Source organism: Cibotium barometz, chromosome 20 (assembly GCF_041138505.1).
Source record: "Cibotium barometz isolate CiBa-2024 chromosome 20, ASM4113850v1, whole genome shotgun sequence".
Taxonomy (NCBI): domain Eukaryota; kingdom Viridiplantae; phylum Streptophyta; class Polypodiopsida; order Cyatheales; family Cibotiaceae; genus Cibotium; species Cibotium barometz.
The window spans coordinates 18,141,620-18,162,081 of record NC_141065.1 but is presented as its reverse complement, the minus strand read 5'-3'; the positions used below and the strand labels follow the sequence as shown (position 1 = coordinate 18,162,081).

Sequence of the window (20,462 nt, the reverse complement as noted above, 5' to 3'; positions counted from 1 at the left end):
ACTAATGGAGACCTATAAGGGTGCCACCATCGCTTCTTGTGTCCTTCTTCTGGTTTGATTATTTGAGAAGCGTGTTGGAAGTATGTGCTGACCTGTTTGTTTTTTATTTCCAATCAAACTTAATTTTTGCCCATTCAAAGAGAAACGAATGCTAAGGTCCACCCATGGAAAGCCTAAAGGATGGGTCCCTTGGCAAAGTGTGTAACCCCTTATTTATATTTGTGTAAACCACTATCGAGTGTGGAAACCCTGTCTTTCCAATTGCCTTTTGTTCGTTCCAATTGGACGGCGCGCGCCACGGCTTTGCCTAAGTCCCACTCTGCTTTTTGCAGCGTTAAATGGATGGCCTCAAAGAATATTAGCAGCAGCTGCAGCCACCATGGCCAGCACACCCTCTCAGCCTGTTGTTGATACGAAGAAAAGGCTGGGTATCGTCGTAGAGCGCTCCATCGACGAGGCTCGCATCGCCCAACTTGGCATCCGCTCTTGGCCCAAGTGAGTTTGCCCTTCTTTATTATTTTTCTGTTTTATCATAGACGATATCACTCAGGACCTTAAAAGGTGTGCGTTTGTGTGTGTGTGTGTGTGTGTGTGTGTGTGTGTGAGAGAGAGAGAGAGAGAGAGAGAGAGAGAGAGAGAGATGGATGATTGCATTACCATCATATGTATGTGGTCTATGGTCAGTAGATACAAAAGCATATTATGCATGTCTTGCGGTATCTAGTCCATACTATGCATAATTGTGTTGATAGTTATATAGTCTTGTGGGTTGACTACCATGAGTATATAACATGCACGTTCCTAAAAGGTGAATTTGGGCATGTTCCTGGATTCATCTAGGTATATATATATACGTCTTGCAGTATGAACAGACCATGTGTATGTGTGTGTATGATGGTGGTGGTGGGGGGCTGGTTATGTGCCATAATTGATCTGAGTTTTTTTTTTTTTGGTTGAGAGAGAGAGAGAGAGAGAGGCGACTCTTTTATTGCAGTAGGGATCACATTTGATCCTTATGATGGCACCGAAGTGCATGAAATGGGACTTGAACTCAGGATTTTTTCCCAATGTTCGCTAAGCGAACATGTCTCTTTTGTTGGGCTGAACTATATATGTCAAGAATTTTCCACCACTGGGGGGCTGAAATCTTGCACAGCAGCAAGCCTCTTGTCTTCTTGTGAAGGCAAAGCCTTCTCTAATAGGACACTCTGCCAGAAACAATGATCCTTCATCGAGCATGTACCTAATTGAAGGTCAATCACGGAGGCTCTGTTCTCTGCCCTCTTGCTACCAGAGGCTCTTATCGTCTTCTCTGACTGAAATCTGCTCATGGACAGTGATCTTTTGTCGGAGATGTGCGCACTGCATAGTGGTCCAGCCATGGTTTCCATTTTGAGGCACCCACGTGCCCAAGAGGTTCTCCAGAGTCCAAAAGTTGCAACTTATTTCCCAGGAAGTCCTGATTGATAACAATTTCATCAGCATCCGGTTGGATTCCACGTCAAGGGCCGTTTGGCAGCCACTTCAATCGTACCTGCACATCTTCCTCACAACCTCTGTTCTACTTGAATCCTAGCTTCTGTCAAAAATAGGCCTTTACCCACTACTTTTTCATGAGAATCACTGGTGTTAACTCTTAGATTTCGTGTTCACCCATGGTGCTTTTTCTAGGCAAATATGATACCAGCTGAAATAATGCATGTGCAGGGAGGGTGGGAATAATGTGGCGTGTGATAGAGTTCAAAAAGTGTCAATGAAAGGGTGCATTCTAACGGATGTATCATTGTCTTCTCGGCTGAAAGTCACAAGTTAGCAGCAAAATTTCACCTCATTTAAAAATAGGATACTTTTAATGGCCAAGTATCTGAAGTGTTGATAATATTGTATTAAAGTTTTTCCAACACACCCTTGTGTGCAGATGGGGTTGTCCTCCAAGCAAATTTCCATGGACATACGATGCATCAGAGACTTGCTACTTCGTGAGGGGGAAGGTGAAGGTATACCCTGAAGGGTCTTCTGATTATGTAGAGATAGGTGCAGGTGAGTTGGCAGTCTTGCCAAAAGGAATGTGTTGCACATGGGATGTATCAGTAGCAGTCGACAAATACTATAAATTTGACCAGTAATTCGAGGGTATTTCATGTCACGGACATATGATGCATTGAGACATGCTACTTGGTGAAGGGGAATGTGAAGGCGGGTATAGACTGGGGGATGGGGGACTTTCGATTATGGAGAGATTAGTGCCGGTGCCTTGCCCATGAGATGTATCATAAGCATTACAAATTTGTCATCATTAGTTTTTATCATTTTCTTATACGGTTGTAAATCTAAGCATTTCATGGCTTCCAAGGATGTAAGCATGTGGACGACTATTTCCTGTCAAGCAATTATTGGAGGCAAGGTCATAGCTGAGTTGTAATGCAGTAGAAATTGATAAGGTTTCAAGGTTTTGCGGTGCATATGGATATGCTAAATATTTAGGTAGCTCACCTTGGTGGAATGGCTTGTATTTTCAAGATAGAAATATGGCTGAACTGCATGCTGTCATGCTCATAGCACAATTGTATGACAAACAGTACATTTTGCTGCCGCTTTCCTTGTCTCCATTATTAATAATGAATATCACATAAGAGATGATAACAAAAATGTGATACAATCTTTGGAAAGGCACATAATCAACCTGTGTATGTTATCATTATTAATAATGAAGATCACATAATAAATGTTGACAAAAAGGTGATTCAATCTTTGGAAAGACACACAGTTGAGCTGTGTGTTCTGTTACGGCCAACATGGGCAACAAGCATACTAACATGTTATGTTGAGTTTATTATCAATGTGCTTTAATAGAAGAGTGGAGTGTGTGTCCATGAGAGAGAGAGAGAGAGAGTTATATTAACATCTACAAAAGACCAGAAGGTACAGGAGACCAAACACCTACAAAAGACCAGAAGGTATATGAGACCAATAGATTAAATTTACAATATATCCATCAAGTAACTATATAATGGAAACAACAAAATAGCTAAAGAAACAAGATAGCTTTGTAAATGTCAATGCTAGGCAGTGGTTGGAATATGTGGTAGGGAAAAAAGCTATCCAACATTTTGCATCTCAGGTACAAGCCCTTTGCCTAATGCTTGGGAGGTCACTATGTATCCTCTACAATCGGTGGCCTCATAAAAGCTCTCTACATCCAATACTTGTGGTGGGGCACTCGTGTCTTTGGAGGATCTCTTAGATATGGAGAGTTGTGTGAAGGGAAGCCTTGGTTTAGTATGCTCTCTCCGATGTAACTCTTGGGTGTGGTAGTTGGGTAATTGTGGTATTGTCAATGAACATTGCTTAGTATGTTTTGTAAAAGTCATGTGAATTTGTGTGCGGCCCTAGTGATTGTTGTCAAATGATGACCATTGCTGAATGCCTTCATCTTGGCTTGAGGAAAAGAAATTAGTAATGGGTGGTTGTGTGAAGACTTGGAGGCTTGAATTCAAGCCTCTTATGTAAAAGTGTCTCTATGTCTGCACAACTCTAGATATAGTCCTAGGAGTGCCGATATGGGAAAGCAAATGACTTTGAGTTAGTGGACCAAAATCATGTTTGAAGAGACAATGAAACCCCCGTTGTATAATACATCGGACATCTAAAGTGGTATATTGCTTTGCATAATCACTATTAGCATGGTATGTGACATGTTATCATTTGTGATCTGCACAGAATGATCTTGGTAGAATTGCAGCTTTGTGGTAAGTTGTGGTCTGGTCAACCATGCAATGTGAATTTGTAGACGAAGGAGGTTAGACAGATACGATGGTTAATATCATCCAGTATGGTTGGTGAGGGGTAGTAGTGGTGCATCTGGACAGTAATGAAAAGGTGGCAAACGGCCTGTCTCAAGCCCATGTGAAAGGAACCATTATATAACCCTGGCATACCATACCCTATTATATCTTTGCTTTGATAGTTGCATGGATGAATCCAATGCAAGCTTGGGGAGCCAATGTCTGTCTAGAGTTTAGATGCGGTGATACATCACTATCTAGAAAAGTGCATCAACAATCAGGAGTGCTACATGTTGCAAGAGTATCGTGCCTCATACATAACTGTAGGTGTTAATAGTGTAGCGAAAGTCCATCCCTCAGTACTAGGCTCTTGAAAGTGTACATGGGAACACACTTTGAAAGAGTTGAGCAACATCATATGCCCTCGTCAGTATCAAAAGCCCATCCCTCAATACTAGGCTCTTGAAAGTGTACATGGAAACACACTTTGAAAGAGTTGAGCACGATCATATGCTCTCATCAGCCAAGCCTAGGCTGTTTGGCACATGGTGAAGATTAGGCTATTGAAAGTATCTTTTGACTATACATGGGAGGTAACAATCTTTAATTTTGATGCCATCTGATGTGAGGTATAAAAGATCATGAGCTTGGTCTTTCACTTTGAGGCACCATTGCTCACAAAAGGCTTGTAGTGTTGCCTAAGTGTGTTTATAACCCCTATGTTGGTGTTAACCACTCCATTGGTTAAGATGGATTGCCCACATGACCTATCATCGCGAGGTGCTTTGCTATCTTACTGCACAAATGGACGCTTAACTTTTGTAAGGCGATGCTAGAACATATAAAGCAACCTTAACATGTGCTTAATGCCAAATAGGGAAAGTCTATGGACTCAACTGGCTCTGTAACGTCTTAAATTTTATCAAGAAGGCATTTGTTAATCACCCTATCTTTGAGCGTAACACCAGTGGTGAGGAGCGGGAGCGGGACCAGGACCAGGAACCTCATGGTTCACTCCCATAGAAAGCGGTCAAACTAAGTCAAACGCCACAATGTTTCAAACATTTGGTATTAGTCCTAGTATGGGGTTATGTGAAGCTAACCATGATCAACAAAAAACCTAATAATCGTAATTAACGGTAATCGGGACATTTCTCTTTTATTGTACCACCAAGGATAAATGTTCCATAGTAGATGCAATAGTAAGCACACACAGTGCAAGCAGGAGTCCCATTCTCCATAGTAGCCCACTATAGAAGCACCTTTTCACCATAGAACCAGCTCTAGTTCTTCTCCGTTTTGGACAAGGATGTCAGAATATGCTGCGGAGATGAAGACAAAATCCGAGAACACAAGAGCAACTGCACTACAAAAAAACAGCAATAGAGAAGGAGAGATAGAGGCATGTAACTCTGCTATATATACACAAGAAAATCCTGAAAACTGAATACTACATGTGGGGGGGCAAGGGGCCATTTTATATGGCCCCTGTGATCCAGTCAGCCAGTAGCAAGCACAACCGACAGCCATATAATGACACCCGACTTGCTGAACTCCCAGTCGGCCAGCACACATGTGAAGTCGACCGGTAGTAGAGAGAAGCAGGGAGGAGTAGGACTAGTCGACCATCACCTAGATCACTCCATGAACCATAAGACAGCCTCCCACACCTGGTAAAAATACAAAAAAAATAGGGGAAAATATGGAGAGTGGGGAAAAATAAGAAAACACCTAAATCGGGCGGGCACATCCACAACAAAGGCCCTGGTGTAAATATACAAACAGAAGATGACTGCTAACACCCCCTCTCAGCTCCTGGATGTGGAACCAACCCCAGTGAATTGGAGTGCCGCCGGAGCATAGCGTGAGGTAGAGACTTCGTGAAGAGGTCCACCGCATTGTCCACCATCGAACAGAACTCTAGCAAGATGTCAGCAACAATCTTTTCACGAACAAAATGCCTCTGGATGACCATGGGTTCCACCAGTGGAAACCCAATCCTGCCAAGCAACCTTTGCAACCTCACCACCTCGCAACAAGCAGCACCATAAGCAACCCGGTACTCTGCCTCTATCTCGACGACAAGGCAATAGATGGGTGCCTCTTACTGCTCCATGAAACCGCTCCTGAGCCAAGGAAAAAACTATAGCCTGATGTCAAGGTCCTCGTGTCTGGCTCTCCTCCCCAATCTGAGTCACTTCGATCGTGGAGTCTGACTCCATCCATCAATCCCCCTCTTGTGTAAAAGAGTCCAAGATCCTTCACATGCTATAGAAACCACAAGATATGCAATCCTGCCTCCCAAAGAGTCCTCTACAAACATGAGCTCAACAGCCTCATATCAGGAAGCTCCCGTCCAATCTGGTATGCATCAACCAAATCAATGAACCATTCTGCTTCTGAGTCAAGGAGGCATCATACTGCTCACAAGGATCAACACCTATTATTTACGGTGGGATGCCAAATCCTGGAAACCTGCTGAAGACCACTCAAGACCTTCGGAAACCTGTAACCAACCCCCTCTGAATCCAGAACCACAAAGCTTGGAGAATGTGCAACATCCACCTCCACCTGCAAGTAATCAACTGCCACCTGCTTGGCCTTCCGATAGGTCCCCGTGGAAAGAACTTCCTCATCTACAAGAGTTTCTTTGTCCCGAATACTAAGAGACATCAGAGCATAGGTTACCTGTAAAGTTTCCTCTGACTGACGAACACGAGAACTACCATCTGTACTGGTGGAAAGTTCCTGCCAACAATTGCTGCCATCATCTAGCAATCCATCCACCATTTGGTTTGGGAAAGGCTGCACCTGCAACAGCGTATCCACACTTAAGTGGCCATTACCAGAGTGACACTCATCACAAAACTGAGGACCTGGGAGAGAGAGTGTTGAAAGTTTGTAAACTCCATTCTCCACTCCGCCTTCCCAAACTACTTGGCCAGTTGCCTTGTCCCGGAGAGCAACAAAATGCTCATCAAACTCCACCAATCTTGCAAACCTAATGCACTGATAATAGATGAAAACCAAGTGATGGAACAAACAACAATTGGGAGGAATGCTTCCCCCCTCTGCCATCGGGAACTATCTCCATCCTGCCCTCACTGTGAACTGGGGGATAGTGGATGTATCCCCAGGAAGAATGTGACCAGAATACCTGCAGAGATCCTGTAAAGCCAAACGGGAAGGAGTCATGTGCCTAGAAGCACCACTGTCTAGAATCCACTCTCGAGTGTCCGTATAGCGGAGAGTCCTTCAACCTTCTCCCTGCTCGAAGAAAATGAAACATCGGTGTCCATCACCCTCCAGGTGCACAAAAGCTGGAGTCTTCATGGTTGCTGCTGAGGATTCAGCACCCTTCTCGGTGCTCCGCTTGGGACACTGCCTCCAATAGTGGCCTTTCTCGCCACAATCATTACAGGTCCTCTCTGCCTTCAGTTTCTCGTGGTCTGCATCAGACATCTTCTCAAAAGACTTCTCCGATGAAGCCTTCCCTTTGCCCTTGTTGTTTATGGCCTTTCGACCGTTGGCCAGTTAAGGCCTCCGAACCTCCGCCCTATGGAGGGTTGAAGAATCTTTCCTCCTGGTCCAAAACCATGGGCACATGCTCCTCCCAGTTGATGGTGCTGAGCCTGCCACCACTGGTAATCAACGAAGAGTAAAATGCTGAGTACTGAGAGGGCAAATGTGACAGCAACGTGATGGGCCATATCCTTAGATGATATCTCCTTCCCAGCCTGAAGAACTTCTTGCTGAAGAGCCTGCAGCTTGTTGAGGTGCTCTCGCATCGTCCATGACTTTGCAGGATTCATCACCCACATCTGTACTTCCAAGGAAATCCTCTTCATGGGCGATACCGTGTTATAGAGAGAAGCCAAATGCTGCAATATACCTCTGGCCACCAGTGTCATATGCTTGATATGATTGATTACCTGCTGCGATGTGCAGTTGAGGAAAATGAAAGAATGGACCCTGGCGTTTACACGATCCCACAACTATGCATGTGCCTCGTGTTCCTTCCGAATCGAGGGTAACTCCCCTTCCTCTAACTCCGACCCCGTGGAACCCCAACAACAATGAAATTAGCAAGCTCATAAGACTCCAAAACAGATTCCATCATTACCTTCCATATGTCGTAGTTGTTCCCGTCCAACTGACAGTCCACTGGGAACGTGGGGAGTGTCGAGATCTTCACGTGCTTCTTAGCCATCTCAAGTAGATCTGCCATTGTGGGAGTGTAGCTGAAAAGGATGGGTGGGTGAGAAAAAAGAAGAACTTAAACTTGCAACAAGTGGCTGTCCAGCAAATCAGCCCGCCTTCCTCTTCCTGAACGGTCTAGAACAGTCCACCAATCAGCAACAAAACAGCCCCCCTCCTTCTCACGTAGTTCCCAAGATTTATCAAGAGCCTAGAGCTCTGATACCATGTCAGAATATGCAGCGGAGATGAAGACAAAATCTGAGAACACAAGAGCAAGTGCACTATAGAAAAACAGCAATAGAGGAGAGAGAGAGAGAGAGAGAGAGAGAGAGAGAGAGAGAGAGAGAGAGAGAGAGAGAGAGAGAGAGAGAGGCGTGTAACTCTGCTATATATACACAAGAAAATCCCGAGAACTGAATACTACATGTGTGGGGGCAAGGGGCCATTTTATGTGGCCCTTGTGATCCAGTTGGCCAGTAGCAAGGACAGCTACCGATAGCCATATAATGACACCCGACCTGCTGACCCAGTCAGCCAGCACACGTGTGAAGTCAGCCAGCAGAGCAGAGAGAAGTAGGGAGCAGCAGGACCAATCGGCCACCATCACCTGGATCACTCCATGAACCACAAGATAGCCTCCCACACCTGGTAAAAATAGGAAAAAATATGGAGAGTGGGGAAAAATGAGAAAACACCTAAATCGAGCGGGCACACCCACAACAGAGGCCCTGGTGTAAATATACAGACAGGAGACGACTGCTAACAAAGGACCAGGCAACACGGGGAGGGGTAAGGAGCCAATGTTTGGGACTACCTCATCGCAAAAAGGGGATCACGTGAGCATTCATAGAATGTGTCCTCAGTCCTCACAGTGAGCCTACAACCTCAAGGCTAAGCTATCAGAGGACAAGTGCCATTGGAATTGCATAGCCCATTCCCATCGGGAAAGCGATCCCATACCCTTAAACATAGTACCACCTCGTCATGTTCCCTCGGCATGTGCATATGCATTAGACATGTTGAGGATGGCATTAAAAATGGGAAGGGAGGTTGCAACCAACATAGCACCTAGAGGCTTAGAGTTGGGTAAAACCATGCCAATCCACAAATCAAGGATGATGACCAAATTTGACAGAACTGGGGATCCCATTCAGTATACCTAGAGAAGTTCGATTAAATTTGCGAGCTATCGGATGATGGATTGATCATCCTAACAAGATCTACTCATTTGGAATTTATCTTGAAGGCAAAGTAGGCTAGTGACTTAGGTCACTAAACCCACTTGAAGAGGCCAGCTCCTACGAGGTCTTGAGACACACTTTCATAGTGGGATTCTCATCCAATGGAGCTAGATGGAGCCAAGTTGCATAGATCTATAACCTCACGCAGGAGGAGAGAGAACGAATACATGACTACATTACTAGAACCAAGTATCTCCACATGAGATACAGTACCTACAAAAGACTAAACGATCTATTACTCATTAATTGATTTATGATTGGCCTCAAGAGGAAGAGGCTACACGACCATCTATATAAGTCCATTGCTCAATCGATCGCGGTCTTAAAAGCAAGAGGTTGCACGACCATCTCTACATGTCTAGGCACTACATCTTTGATGAGTGCTGCCCCGCCACAAGGCAATAGACCCAATGGATAACCTATAACACAAGGATGTAGATGCCCACTAAAACCAATAGGGGATGCATCATCCAAAGCCTCATCATCGAGGCCAAGGGTGCCCAACCAGCACTAGCTAGAGTCCTAGTTAAGGACATGAGCATGGATGAGTTCACAGTGACTATGCTAAACCGTCTAGAGACCAGCAGTGGGTGGGCACAGACATAGCCCCAACAAGGCCAGCCCCAGCCACCACCACCTCAAACAGGACACCCACATCTATTCCCACGAAGAGATACGGTTTGGTGTGCAATTTGTCACGCAAAAATCATACTAGTAAAAAGTGTCCATTGTTGAGGCCTAGACATCAACAATTTTGTTCTCATTGCCAATGCCACAAGAACCATGACACAATCCATTGTTGGCACTAATGAGAGGAAATCCAGCAGTGTGGCTGTGAACTTCAACACCACGATAAGATGCTCCCTGTGCACCAAGGCAACCATTGGCCTTGCTAGCTCCACCAGCCACACTCCTCAATAGGCACATGCTCTAATGCCTACATATCAAAACCCTTTACCTCGAGGTATGTATAACTGCCCTAACTGTCATATCCCCCTTTTGTACTACCACTCCAACTCCACTAGGTGCTCCAAGCACTCCAAATCTCGTGCCCAAGCCCCAATGTGATTCCATACGATGCACATGTTACAAGTGTGTAAATCCACCGAGTGCTCCAAGCATTCTGAATCTCGTGCCCCAAGTGCCAATGTCATTCCACACGGATGCACGTGTTATAAGTGTGTAATTCCATACAGAGCTTTAACTTGTTAAGTGTATAAGGTGGACTTAAACAGTCTCCCTTAATGCCATCACAAGGCTCCAGACATAGGTGCCAAGGCAACAAAGAAGGAGAAAGCTGAAGCTTCGACCTCAAAGCCAACAGCCCAAGAGCCAAAGGCGCAAGCCCAAAAGGCTGCAGTAGCCCCTAAAAAGTTTAATGTACCAGAACCATAGGTCCAAAAGAAGATGAAGACCTCGAGGAGCACGTGGAAACACAACACGAGATCAGCTATCACGGCGGACAACGATGTTGTGACCATTGAAAGTGGTTTGGACGAGAGCCTCAAAGCCACCTCCCTTACAAAGATAGCCAAAGATCTCCCGCTCAAATTTGTTCTTCCTAAATAAACGAAACTCGTAGAGACTACAAAAACCTTCCAAAGAAACTCAAGGAGTACCCTAACCTCATGTTGGAGAAAGAGAGAATGAAACAAGACCAAGAGCTTATGAGGAAGGTACAGACTTAAACCAGAGCCAATGTTAGAGCAAGTGGTCGAGTATGAACCACTAACCCCGTGTGAGTGTGTTCCAGATCCTATCCAAAAGGCAATCATAGACCTAGTGAGGGAGCCTTAGAGTTTGCCCAATTCCGTATCCATCCTCAAGTGGCCATAAAATAGAACCAATTTTAGATCCTCTACCTTTAAAACCAATCCAACCAAGCCCCACATTGCTAGATGCAGTGAAAAAGGACCCAGTGGGAGGTGAAAGTTGGCTTTCCAGCTCACCATGCCAACGTAACATTTTCTCTGAGGTGATCGATAAGATGACTTTATCTCATCCCCTTCAGGCGTTGCCTCCCAGCACGGAAGGATCAGTGCACATACCTTATACATTAGTAGGTCCAAGCCCACCACCTCAGAGAGTGAGTAGGAACCCAGTGAGTGTAAGTATTGCCCATCACGGGATAAGTAGGCCTCTTGTCCTTGGAGGTCCAAGTGCCAATAAGTTCTCCTTTGTAAGGAATTTTTCACCTTTAGAGAGACTTATCAAACTGGATGAATGATCCCACAAAGTTGACGCACAAACCATGCCCCATTGAGCACCCTCCCTCCATAACCAAAACCAAAGGATAGCCAAAAGTTGAACTCGAACCAAAGGAGGATGAGGACAAACCATGCCCCACTCAACACCCTCCCTCCATAGCCAAAACTAAAGGATAGCCAAAAGTGCCCATGAACAAGCTGGGACACTATTTTGAAACTGATAAATAAACATAGTGTTACTTATTGTGTACAAACTTATGATTTTCATGATTTTGGATGGTGGTACTAGTGTTAGCATTATCATTAAGGATTGTTGGGAGACTTGGGGTAGAACACTACTCAAATTCACAAGCCTCCTAATGAAGTTTACCAACAAGAACACAACCAAACAAGGATAAGATAGAGAAGGAAGCATAACTCAAAGAGCTTTTTGAGCCTCAAGAGAAAGATCTAATGCAAGTGCCTAAGTACTTTAAGTCCTACAATATCATGGACAAAGTAAATACGTGGCAAGAAGGCTCAAAGAATCTTGGGCAAAGAGCTACATGCTTCATATATGAGGCAAGTGCCTATAAAATTTAAGTCCTACAACATCGGGGACAAGAAGGCTCAAAAAAGCCCGGCCAAAGAGCTACATGCTTCATATGACGGCCTTACCGAGTTCAAGGAAATAAATCTCGGTGGCCCAGGTGAAGAACTCAGGCCAGTGTTCATTAGTAAGAAGGAGAATTGATAGCCTTGCTCAAGGAATTTCAAGATGTGTGACATGAAGGAAATTCCTTCGAAAGTGGTAAAACACACCATCCCTCTGCATGAAGGTGCAAAACCATCCAAACACAGAAGGAGAATTGATAGCGGAAGGAATTTTAGGATGTGTGACATGAAGGGAATTTCTTGGAAAGTAGTAAAACACACCATCCCTCTACATGAAGGTTTGAAACCATCCAAATAGAGCCTATCTTATGAATCGCAAGTACGGTCGAATGGTCAAAGAAGAGCTAGACAAGCTCATGACATGGGATTTGTGTATGAGATCGAGAACATCAAGTGGGTGTCACTAATAGTGATCATTCCCAAAAAGAACAAAAAGCTTAGGGTGTGTGTTAACCTTAAAAAGGTTAATTCTGCCTCATTTACTGCTTACTATCCCTTGCCCTACATAGACTATATGCTAGAAAGAGTCACCAGAGAGAAAAAGCTTATAATAGCTTCTTGGATGGCTTCTTTGGCTACTAACAACCAAGTGACGATAGAGGTATAGCTGACCAATACAAGACGGCATTTTGCTATAGAATGGGGAGCCTATGCATATTGCATCATGCCATTCGGCTTGACCAATGCCCGCATCACCTTCCAATGCTTGATGTGTACATCTTTCAAGAATCTCCTTCAGAAGCTTGTAGAGACTCCAAGTGGAAGGAGCATCTTGCTCATCTTCACCTAGTCTTCGAGTTGTTGACTTTACCAACCTTGTTAACCCGCTCAAATGACAATTTTGGGTTAAACACTATGTTATCTTTGACATATTGTCTCCAAGAACGGCATCTCCATTGACGAAAACAAGATCCGCGTGATCTTAGAGTTGCCACCACCAATCATTAGCAAGGGGATGCAGAGATTCATGGGGCATGTAGGGTATTACACAAGAGTTATCTTCTTATATGCCATATATGCCAAACCTTTGTATAAGTTGTTTATCATCTATCAATGGACAGATGAATGCCAATGGGCATATGAAAATTATAGAAGGCTTTAGTAAGCGCACTCATCTTGAGATCCCCCAATTGGGATCTAATTTTCCATGTGCATATTGATGCGTCAGCATTGCCTATTGGATGCATGTTAGCATAGCCATGGGAGGATAACATCTGACCTTTGCTAGCCCGTTAATAACTTAATGACATTGAAGGCAACTTCAGTACGAGAGGGGTTAGCCATGGTATATGCCATGAAGAAGTACATGGCTACCAAATTTATTTTCTTTGTTGACCATCAAGCATTGATATATTTGGTGAATAAACCTTGCACCACAAGCACATCTCCATATAGTTGGTAATTCTTTTAGAGTTTGATTTCACCATCACCATGTAAAAGGATCAATGCATGTCCATGCTGATCACCTTTCCAAATTTGAAATGGAGAACCCCTTTTAGGAGAACCCCTTTTAGGGGTGGAAGATGATCTTCTCGGTGCTCTGATGTTCCACATTGATCATGTACCAGAATGGAGTAAAGACATTGCCCATTTATTGGCCATAATGGATTTCCCATCGACCGCTCCATCAAAAAGGATAAAGCTAGATGCCTCATTAGGAAGGTGATCCCGTATCAATTGGTAGAGGAGGGAATGCTTTATAAGAAGGGTCAAGATGACATCTTGAGAAATTGCATTTGTGACGATGACTTTGTTGCGGTTCTTAAGCAAGCCCATTTTGGCATAGATGGAGGACACTATGCTGGGGACACAATCGCCCACCACAAGGTTCTCTAGGCCGGACTTTGGTGGCATGCACTCTTTGGAGACATAGCTGAGTTTGTCACAAACGCTGTGATGAATGGCAAAGTTTGCTATATAGTCCAGGAGAGGGAGCGAATGCCCCTAACCCCAATATTTTTTAAACAACCATTTGAAAAAAAAGGGTTTAGATTTTGTGGGTCCCATTATCCAAGCTACCAAGGAAACCCATGTGCATTTCATCATCACTAACACATATTATTTTACAAAATGGGCTAAGGCCAAAGCTACGCATAAAAAGACAATGTGGGAGGTATTACCAAGTTCCCAAGTTCCTCTATGAGAATGTGATTACCCGTTTTGGTTGCCCACTACAAATAGTGAGCAATCGTGGTTCACATTTTATCGATATAGTGGTGGAGTTCTTGCTTAAAAGTTTCTTGTGTGGTGCGCACACAGTCGACACCTTACTACCCAAGCAAACCACCATTCCAAGAGCACAAGCAAGACCTTGTGCACTATTCTCACCAAGATGGTAAAAGCATCAAGGAGTGATTGGGAGCATAAGTTACACTTTGCTCTATGGGCCTATCATACGCCACACAAGATGGCTATCAATAGCATACCTTTTGAGCTTGCATTTGAGCTTGACACTATCATGCCAATGTGGAACACTTGTTGGTACCAAGCCTCCAAATTACAGCCGACATAACTTCAATGGAAACCCTCTTGTGGAGAGGTTGGTTGGCTTAGAGCAACTTAGTGAGCAAAGATAATAATCTGCTTTTACACGGATTGATGGTTGAAAAACTACGGTGCAAACAATGCTTTAACAACCAACTCAAGGACAAATGTATGGAGTTATGTGACATGTTGTTAATGTACAATGTCAAGAACACCAAATGGAAGCTTAATTATAAAGACCAAGGCTCCTAATAAGTGATATAGATTGCTCCTCAGGCATAGTAAAGATAGCGACCTTGGATGGGATTCATATCGAAGAATAATTCAATAGTAGCAAGCTCAAAGTGCTACTATGGACCTCTCACTCAAAACACGCTCTTCCAAATCCATAAGAAAAAAGAGGAATAATGAGAGGCTGACAACAAAAAAATAGAGGACACGCTTCGAGGTGCGCACTCAATAAAAGAAGACCCAAAGAGGCCATAGACCCCCAAGCATATAGACCTCTGTACATATGCAATTGATCTCTCCACGATGCAGCCGCAAAATAAAAACACCCATAGAATTTGCTCACCTTGAGCTAGAGTTCCCCCAAGAAGACCATCTAGCGATGTGACTAGCCATAATGTTTTATCTTAATGTGGACCTCATTAGGCCATTTACCCCGTGCACCATTTGCAGCAACCATTGCTATAGCAAATAATTCCCAATCTATGATCGTTGATTGTTTTGAAGTAGAGTTTCTTATGAATCTAGTCTTATGTTGTGCAAGTTTTATATGACCCCTACCAGGTAAAGAAAGCATCTTCCTTGTTTAGGGAGGAGATGGATTGCAACCACTGATTACTTCATCAGTTTGTTGGAGAAGTAGGACAACAACGCTTGAGCTCTCCTTTGGAATGGTTACTGTACCTTTGGTGAACGAGGTCATCCTGAACCTATCAACCTCCCAAGCTTTGCCCTCCTTAATGGCCACCACCTTAGGTAACCCCACACAATATCCTCACCTCAGCACATCGACCACCCCCTCCAACCCTATGGGAGAAACAAAACCTCACCGATGGAGATGAAGACCACCCCAAAACCTCCCCACAATCCCACAACACCCCTGTGCACCTTGCCACAACATCAATTCACCAGCTTGCTGACCAAAGTTCAAATAAAAGCACACCAACAAAGCTGACCATGGTGGCATCTAGGCTTTTATCATGGATGGGCATACGATTCTCATTAATCTAAAAAATTTTGGAATGTTCCAAGTCATGGAAATCCAGCAACCAATGAAGTGGGTAGTTTATAGTAGCAAGGGGTATAGTCATAGATAAATTCCATGTGTGGTGAGAGCGCGGGGTCTATGAGACCATAGACAAAATTCACGTGGTTGTATGGAATTGCAATGGAACTCTATAGAATTACAATGGAACTCTACGAAATTGCAATGGAACTCTACAGAATTACAACGGAACTCTACGAAATTACAATGGAACTCTATAGAATTACAACGGAACTCTATAGAATTACAACGGAACTCTGCGAAATTACAACGAAACTCTGCGCGAAATTACAATGGAACTCTACAAAATTACAATTGTATGGAATTGTAATGGAACTCTACAAAATTACAATGGAACTCTACAAACATCTGAATGTTATTATATGTGCATGTGATTGCATGGTACTCCATGCCCTTTGCATGTGACTTCATAGCATTTAAAGCCTTTGCATGTGATGGCATATCTTTGCATGTGAGTACAATTAACAAGGTGATGCATGTGAGTACAATTAACAAGGTGATGTGACTTCATAGCATTTAAAGCCTTTGCATGTGATGGCATATGTTTGCATGTGAGTACAATTAACAAGGTGATGCGTACAATTAACAAGGTGAATAATTTTAAGATTATTACATACAAGGTCAATAATTTAAAAATTATGATTGAGATCATGACCTAACTCTTTGAGAGGAAGAGGGAGTGAGAGGGGAGAGAGACAGAGAGTGAAAGAGATAAGAACATGACGCTGCTATTCAAAACATACAATAAACCTAAAATCTGAGATAATTAATCATAATAACAACAATTCTACAATTAATACAAAAGACATGGCCATCTAGAGTTGAAACCACTTTATTCCAAAAAAAGGTTATTACATGGGCTACTGCAATCTAACATTGTTTAAAATTGAAAAATTACTATTACCTACGGATCCTACACCTATACACTTTTTTGGGCTACTTTATTCTTCAACTCCTCCCGTAAGGGCTCCTCAGCCTCTTCTGCAATATATCTAAAACTTCGCCAAGTACCGATGGCACTTCTAATCATGTTCCACACGAACAAATCTCCAGAATCAAAAGGCTCATTTGGTAGCATCTTTGTCTAAATATTACGAGCCTCTGCCATGATTCTGAGATGTTCTCTTGCATCTCCGCTTGTTTTTTTGCATAAAACTTTGCAAACCCTTTCTAGGGTTTCTTTGAAAGTATAGCTAGGGCCATTAGAAGAAGCCATTAGAGATGAACAAAGGTACTTGATGGTCTTGAGGGTTGTAAGGAAGAGAACAATAGAGAGGGAGAGAAATACAATGAGATGGCGACCGAGGGAGGCAACAAGAGGGAGAGGAAGGCAACAAGATTTGGAAGTGAGGACTATAGTAAGAGGCAGGGGTTACATCATTGACACTGGTGATGACAATTCGTAAGTACACAAAGCAAAAAGCTACTTTGCATGGTTACCCAAAATTAAGAAAAGTAGATGCTTGGCTTTTCCCTAAATTTAGAAAAGTACATGCATGGCTTTTTCCTAAATTTAGAAAAGTAGATGCACATCTATCCACTTTTTTTTAAAAAAAGTAGATGAATGGAATGAACATATTTAAGGCATTGACATATAACCATGTTGAAACATTTAAAAAAACTAAAAGTAAATAGTCAGACATTTTATTATTGCAACATGAAGGATCTTTTCAAGACTACAGTACAATGTCATGAACAGTACTAGGTCTTTTTCACATTGTTCTCCTGCTACTGCTGAACATTCTCATTAGGTCCTCCTTTTTTAGAGTGGGTTGATGTATAAACATATTATGGTTAGCATCTAACCCAAAGATACGCAAATATAAAAAGTAAAGGTGCTTGCATGCACAATATGGTTGCCCAACACACCTACCCTGATTTGAAAAATCGGGACATGTGCAGGATGGATTCTTTCCCATAGTCACTCGGTATTTTTCATTGCGCACTAGTGATTCCTCAGTCGTCTTAATTAAAAAAACTTCCATCTGCCCAACTTTAATGACCAAATGCTCAAAGGCCGTAGTTGTACTTGAGACTGCCGAATCTATTCGCTTAGCTACCATATCTGATATGCCACTTCTGTACCTTGTTGGCCGTTGGCCCACATCATTTGCTTCTTGACGTTGTCGCTTTTGCAACACAAACCCACCAATCTCCAATTCTTGAATCTCATCCATAGTCAGGTTTGTACCTCGTTCCACTGGCGAAACAACTGGGGGTCTAGGAGGTGATTAACAGATGGTGTTACATAGTCTCCAAGTATGATCCACGCTACTGTTACAAAACCACATGAACTGACGCCTTTGCCCCCCATACCATTCTCTCATACCATATAAAGAAGGAGCTCAAACACCTTTCCCGCAATTCTTGATGCTCTTCTTGCACTTGCCATCTTGGCCACCTAACCATCCTTGGCAAGTTACCTTGCTGTGTAGAGACGTTCGACGTATAGCCCACATTGAATCGTGTATGTCACTCTCCACAATTTCCTGCAGCTCTGCTTCACTTGTCTCCCCCTCTGCATTTTTTTGACCACCTTAGGTAAAGAAATAGGGGGTGGAAAGCTTAATCTCCTACCTTGTTTCTTACGTGGCTAGTTTTCTGACATACTCTAGACGATGTGATGAGTTATCTTCCTCAAGATTTATAACTGTGGGGTTTCAACGTTGGCTAACAGTAATGTTATCACCAAAAAAGTTTAGTTGCACATGCATTGGTGTGCCACTCACTGCTTTCCCCACCAATCTGCTAGTGCTTGACGAACTTGGAGCTCTTGATGTTTTGGCCTTCTCCATCAACTTTGTTATTGTAGGGGGCATGCTCCGTGATATTTACCTTGCATGAATACATGCTTCTTTGTGGATTACAAGAGAGCATTGGCGAGGTCTGAAACAGTTGCATCATATAAAGAGATGGTTTCCCTAAAACCCTCTCTTGCTAACCAACTTGCATGCTTCATTTATGCTAGATTAGTGGATAGTTAAGTTGACAATTTAGATTCAAAATACAAGCTATTCTTTTCAAGAACCAAGAAAATAATACTTACCCCTACAAGATGTTTCCTCCAATGGGGATATCTAGTATGCTACCAACTAAGCCAACAATCCATGGCTGGTAAGTTTGCATCAACAACTTTACCGTTCATCCACCATGATCTAATGTGTCTGTATTTTAAAAGTGCCTCTTCCTCACTCAATGCACAACGCCACTGATGACATAGTCACTTGTGCTCTTCCTAAAAATTCCTAACTACATATTATATTGTATGGATGTTCAAGCTTTGTTCCCAATGACAAAGACAAGAATGCTCACGACCTTCTAATATATTCTCTGGTCCATTGTTATAGACAATCCTAACTGCCTTCCAGTTGGCTCCAGCCTCATCAGCCCATGAAGCCAAAAAAATATGGCTTGGAGAAGCCTTTTTGAACCACAACATTATTAATCATCTCCCAGAAAAGCACTTGTGCCACTATGTCCTCCTCTTTCATTTCACAAGTTGCAATTGTCACATGAGCTCTTGCAAGCTACATGCCATCATACGACAATTGAAAAAGTACTAGAATCAAAATCAAATTTTTTCAAGAACTTAACAAGACCAAACTCTACCTTGGATCATATACATGTGCAGCCATTGTTGTCCATCCTTGCACACGCCTGACGTGACCAAAACAAACCCAAGCCTTCCTCAAACCCCCGTCTCCTGTTTGGCGCATATGGTTCACCGATGTAGGCCCTGTGGTTGACATTTTAAACACATAACACCGGTCTGACTCATCCAAAGCTTGCCCAGGAAAACAACTACCATGGAAGAACTCAAAAGCACATTATCTCTTCAATTCTAGGATACTTGACTCTGCTCCTTACATTGAATTGTTGAATCTAGAAGCACGCACCATCCTCCTGAATCTACAAGAGAATTGGACCAATTAACAAACTATGTAAACGTTATCTCTTCAATTCTAGGATACTTGACTCTGCTCCTTACATTGAATTGTTGAATCTAGAAGCACGTACCATCCTCCTAAATCTACAAGAGAATTGGACCAATTAACAAACTATGTAAACGTTCATTCACAAGAATTACCAAACAATTAAAATCAATATGGAAAGAATATTACCTTTGAAATTGAATTAGGGGATGCATGTGTTCTAATAATAGTGATAACTCCATGTTGCTAATATTCGATTCATTCTTCGTATGCTTCCTGATAACTACATCCAATACAAGTTGTTTGGTGATATCCATTTGTACCTTCCTTGGACCACTTTTAGCAACCTCTGAAACTACCTCTTACACAAGTTCTCTTATCTTTTGCAATGCTTGCCTTGATGTGACCCTTTGCACCTCATGCAAATGTTCCCCTTGATGACATATGTGGATCAGCGCAAGCATACAATAGTACACCGTAGCACTACATGTTCTTCTATATACAGGTTTGTTCTTGCGGGTAGAAACAAGCTAGTGATCCATATCCATCCATTGTTAAGCCCAAAGAGGGAACTTTCTGTGTGAGCTTTCCTATTATGTGAAAATTTACAAAGTTCTAATAAATACTCTTATAAATCAAAGTTTACTGAAATTAAGCCAAGACAA

The 20,462-nt window shown here is 42.9% G+C and overlaps 1 protein-coding gene and 1 long non-coding RNA gene across 2 annotated transcripts; both read left to right on the top strand.

Annotated features, from left to right (window-relative positions):
• Nucleotides 1-255: 255 nt before the first annotated feature.
• LOC147627615 (uncharacterized) lies at nt 256-2,462 on the top strand. Its single transcript, XM_086814525.1, has 2 exons — nt 256-495; nt 1,919-2,462. Exons 1-2 carry the CDS (start codon nt 380-382, stop codon nt 2,124-2,126), a joined length of 324 nt encoding a protein of 107 aa, XP_086670651.1. The 5' UTR covers nt 256-379; the 3' UTR covers nt 2,127-2,462.
• LOC147627616 (uncharacterized) lies at nt 516-1,633 on the top strand. Its single transcript, XR_015268269.1, has 2 exons — nt 516-1,253; nt 1,338-1,633. It is a non-coding gene; the product is annotated as an uncharacterized LOC147627616 (long non-coding RNA).
• Nucleotides 2,463-20,462: the final 18,000 nt, after the last annotated feature.

Bases quoted from the DNA above. Each gene is read 5' to 3' on its own strand.
- LOC147627615 (XM_086814525.1), top strand. From the start codon at position 380: ATGGCCAGCACACCCTCTCAGCCTGTTGTTGATACGAAGAAAAGGCTG. The intron at 496-1,918 runs GTGAGTTTGCCC...CCTTGTGTGCAG, and splicing joins GGCATCCGCTCTTGGCCCAA to ATGGGGTTGTCCTCCAAGCA.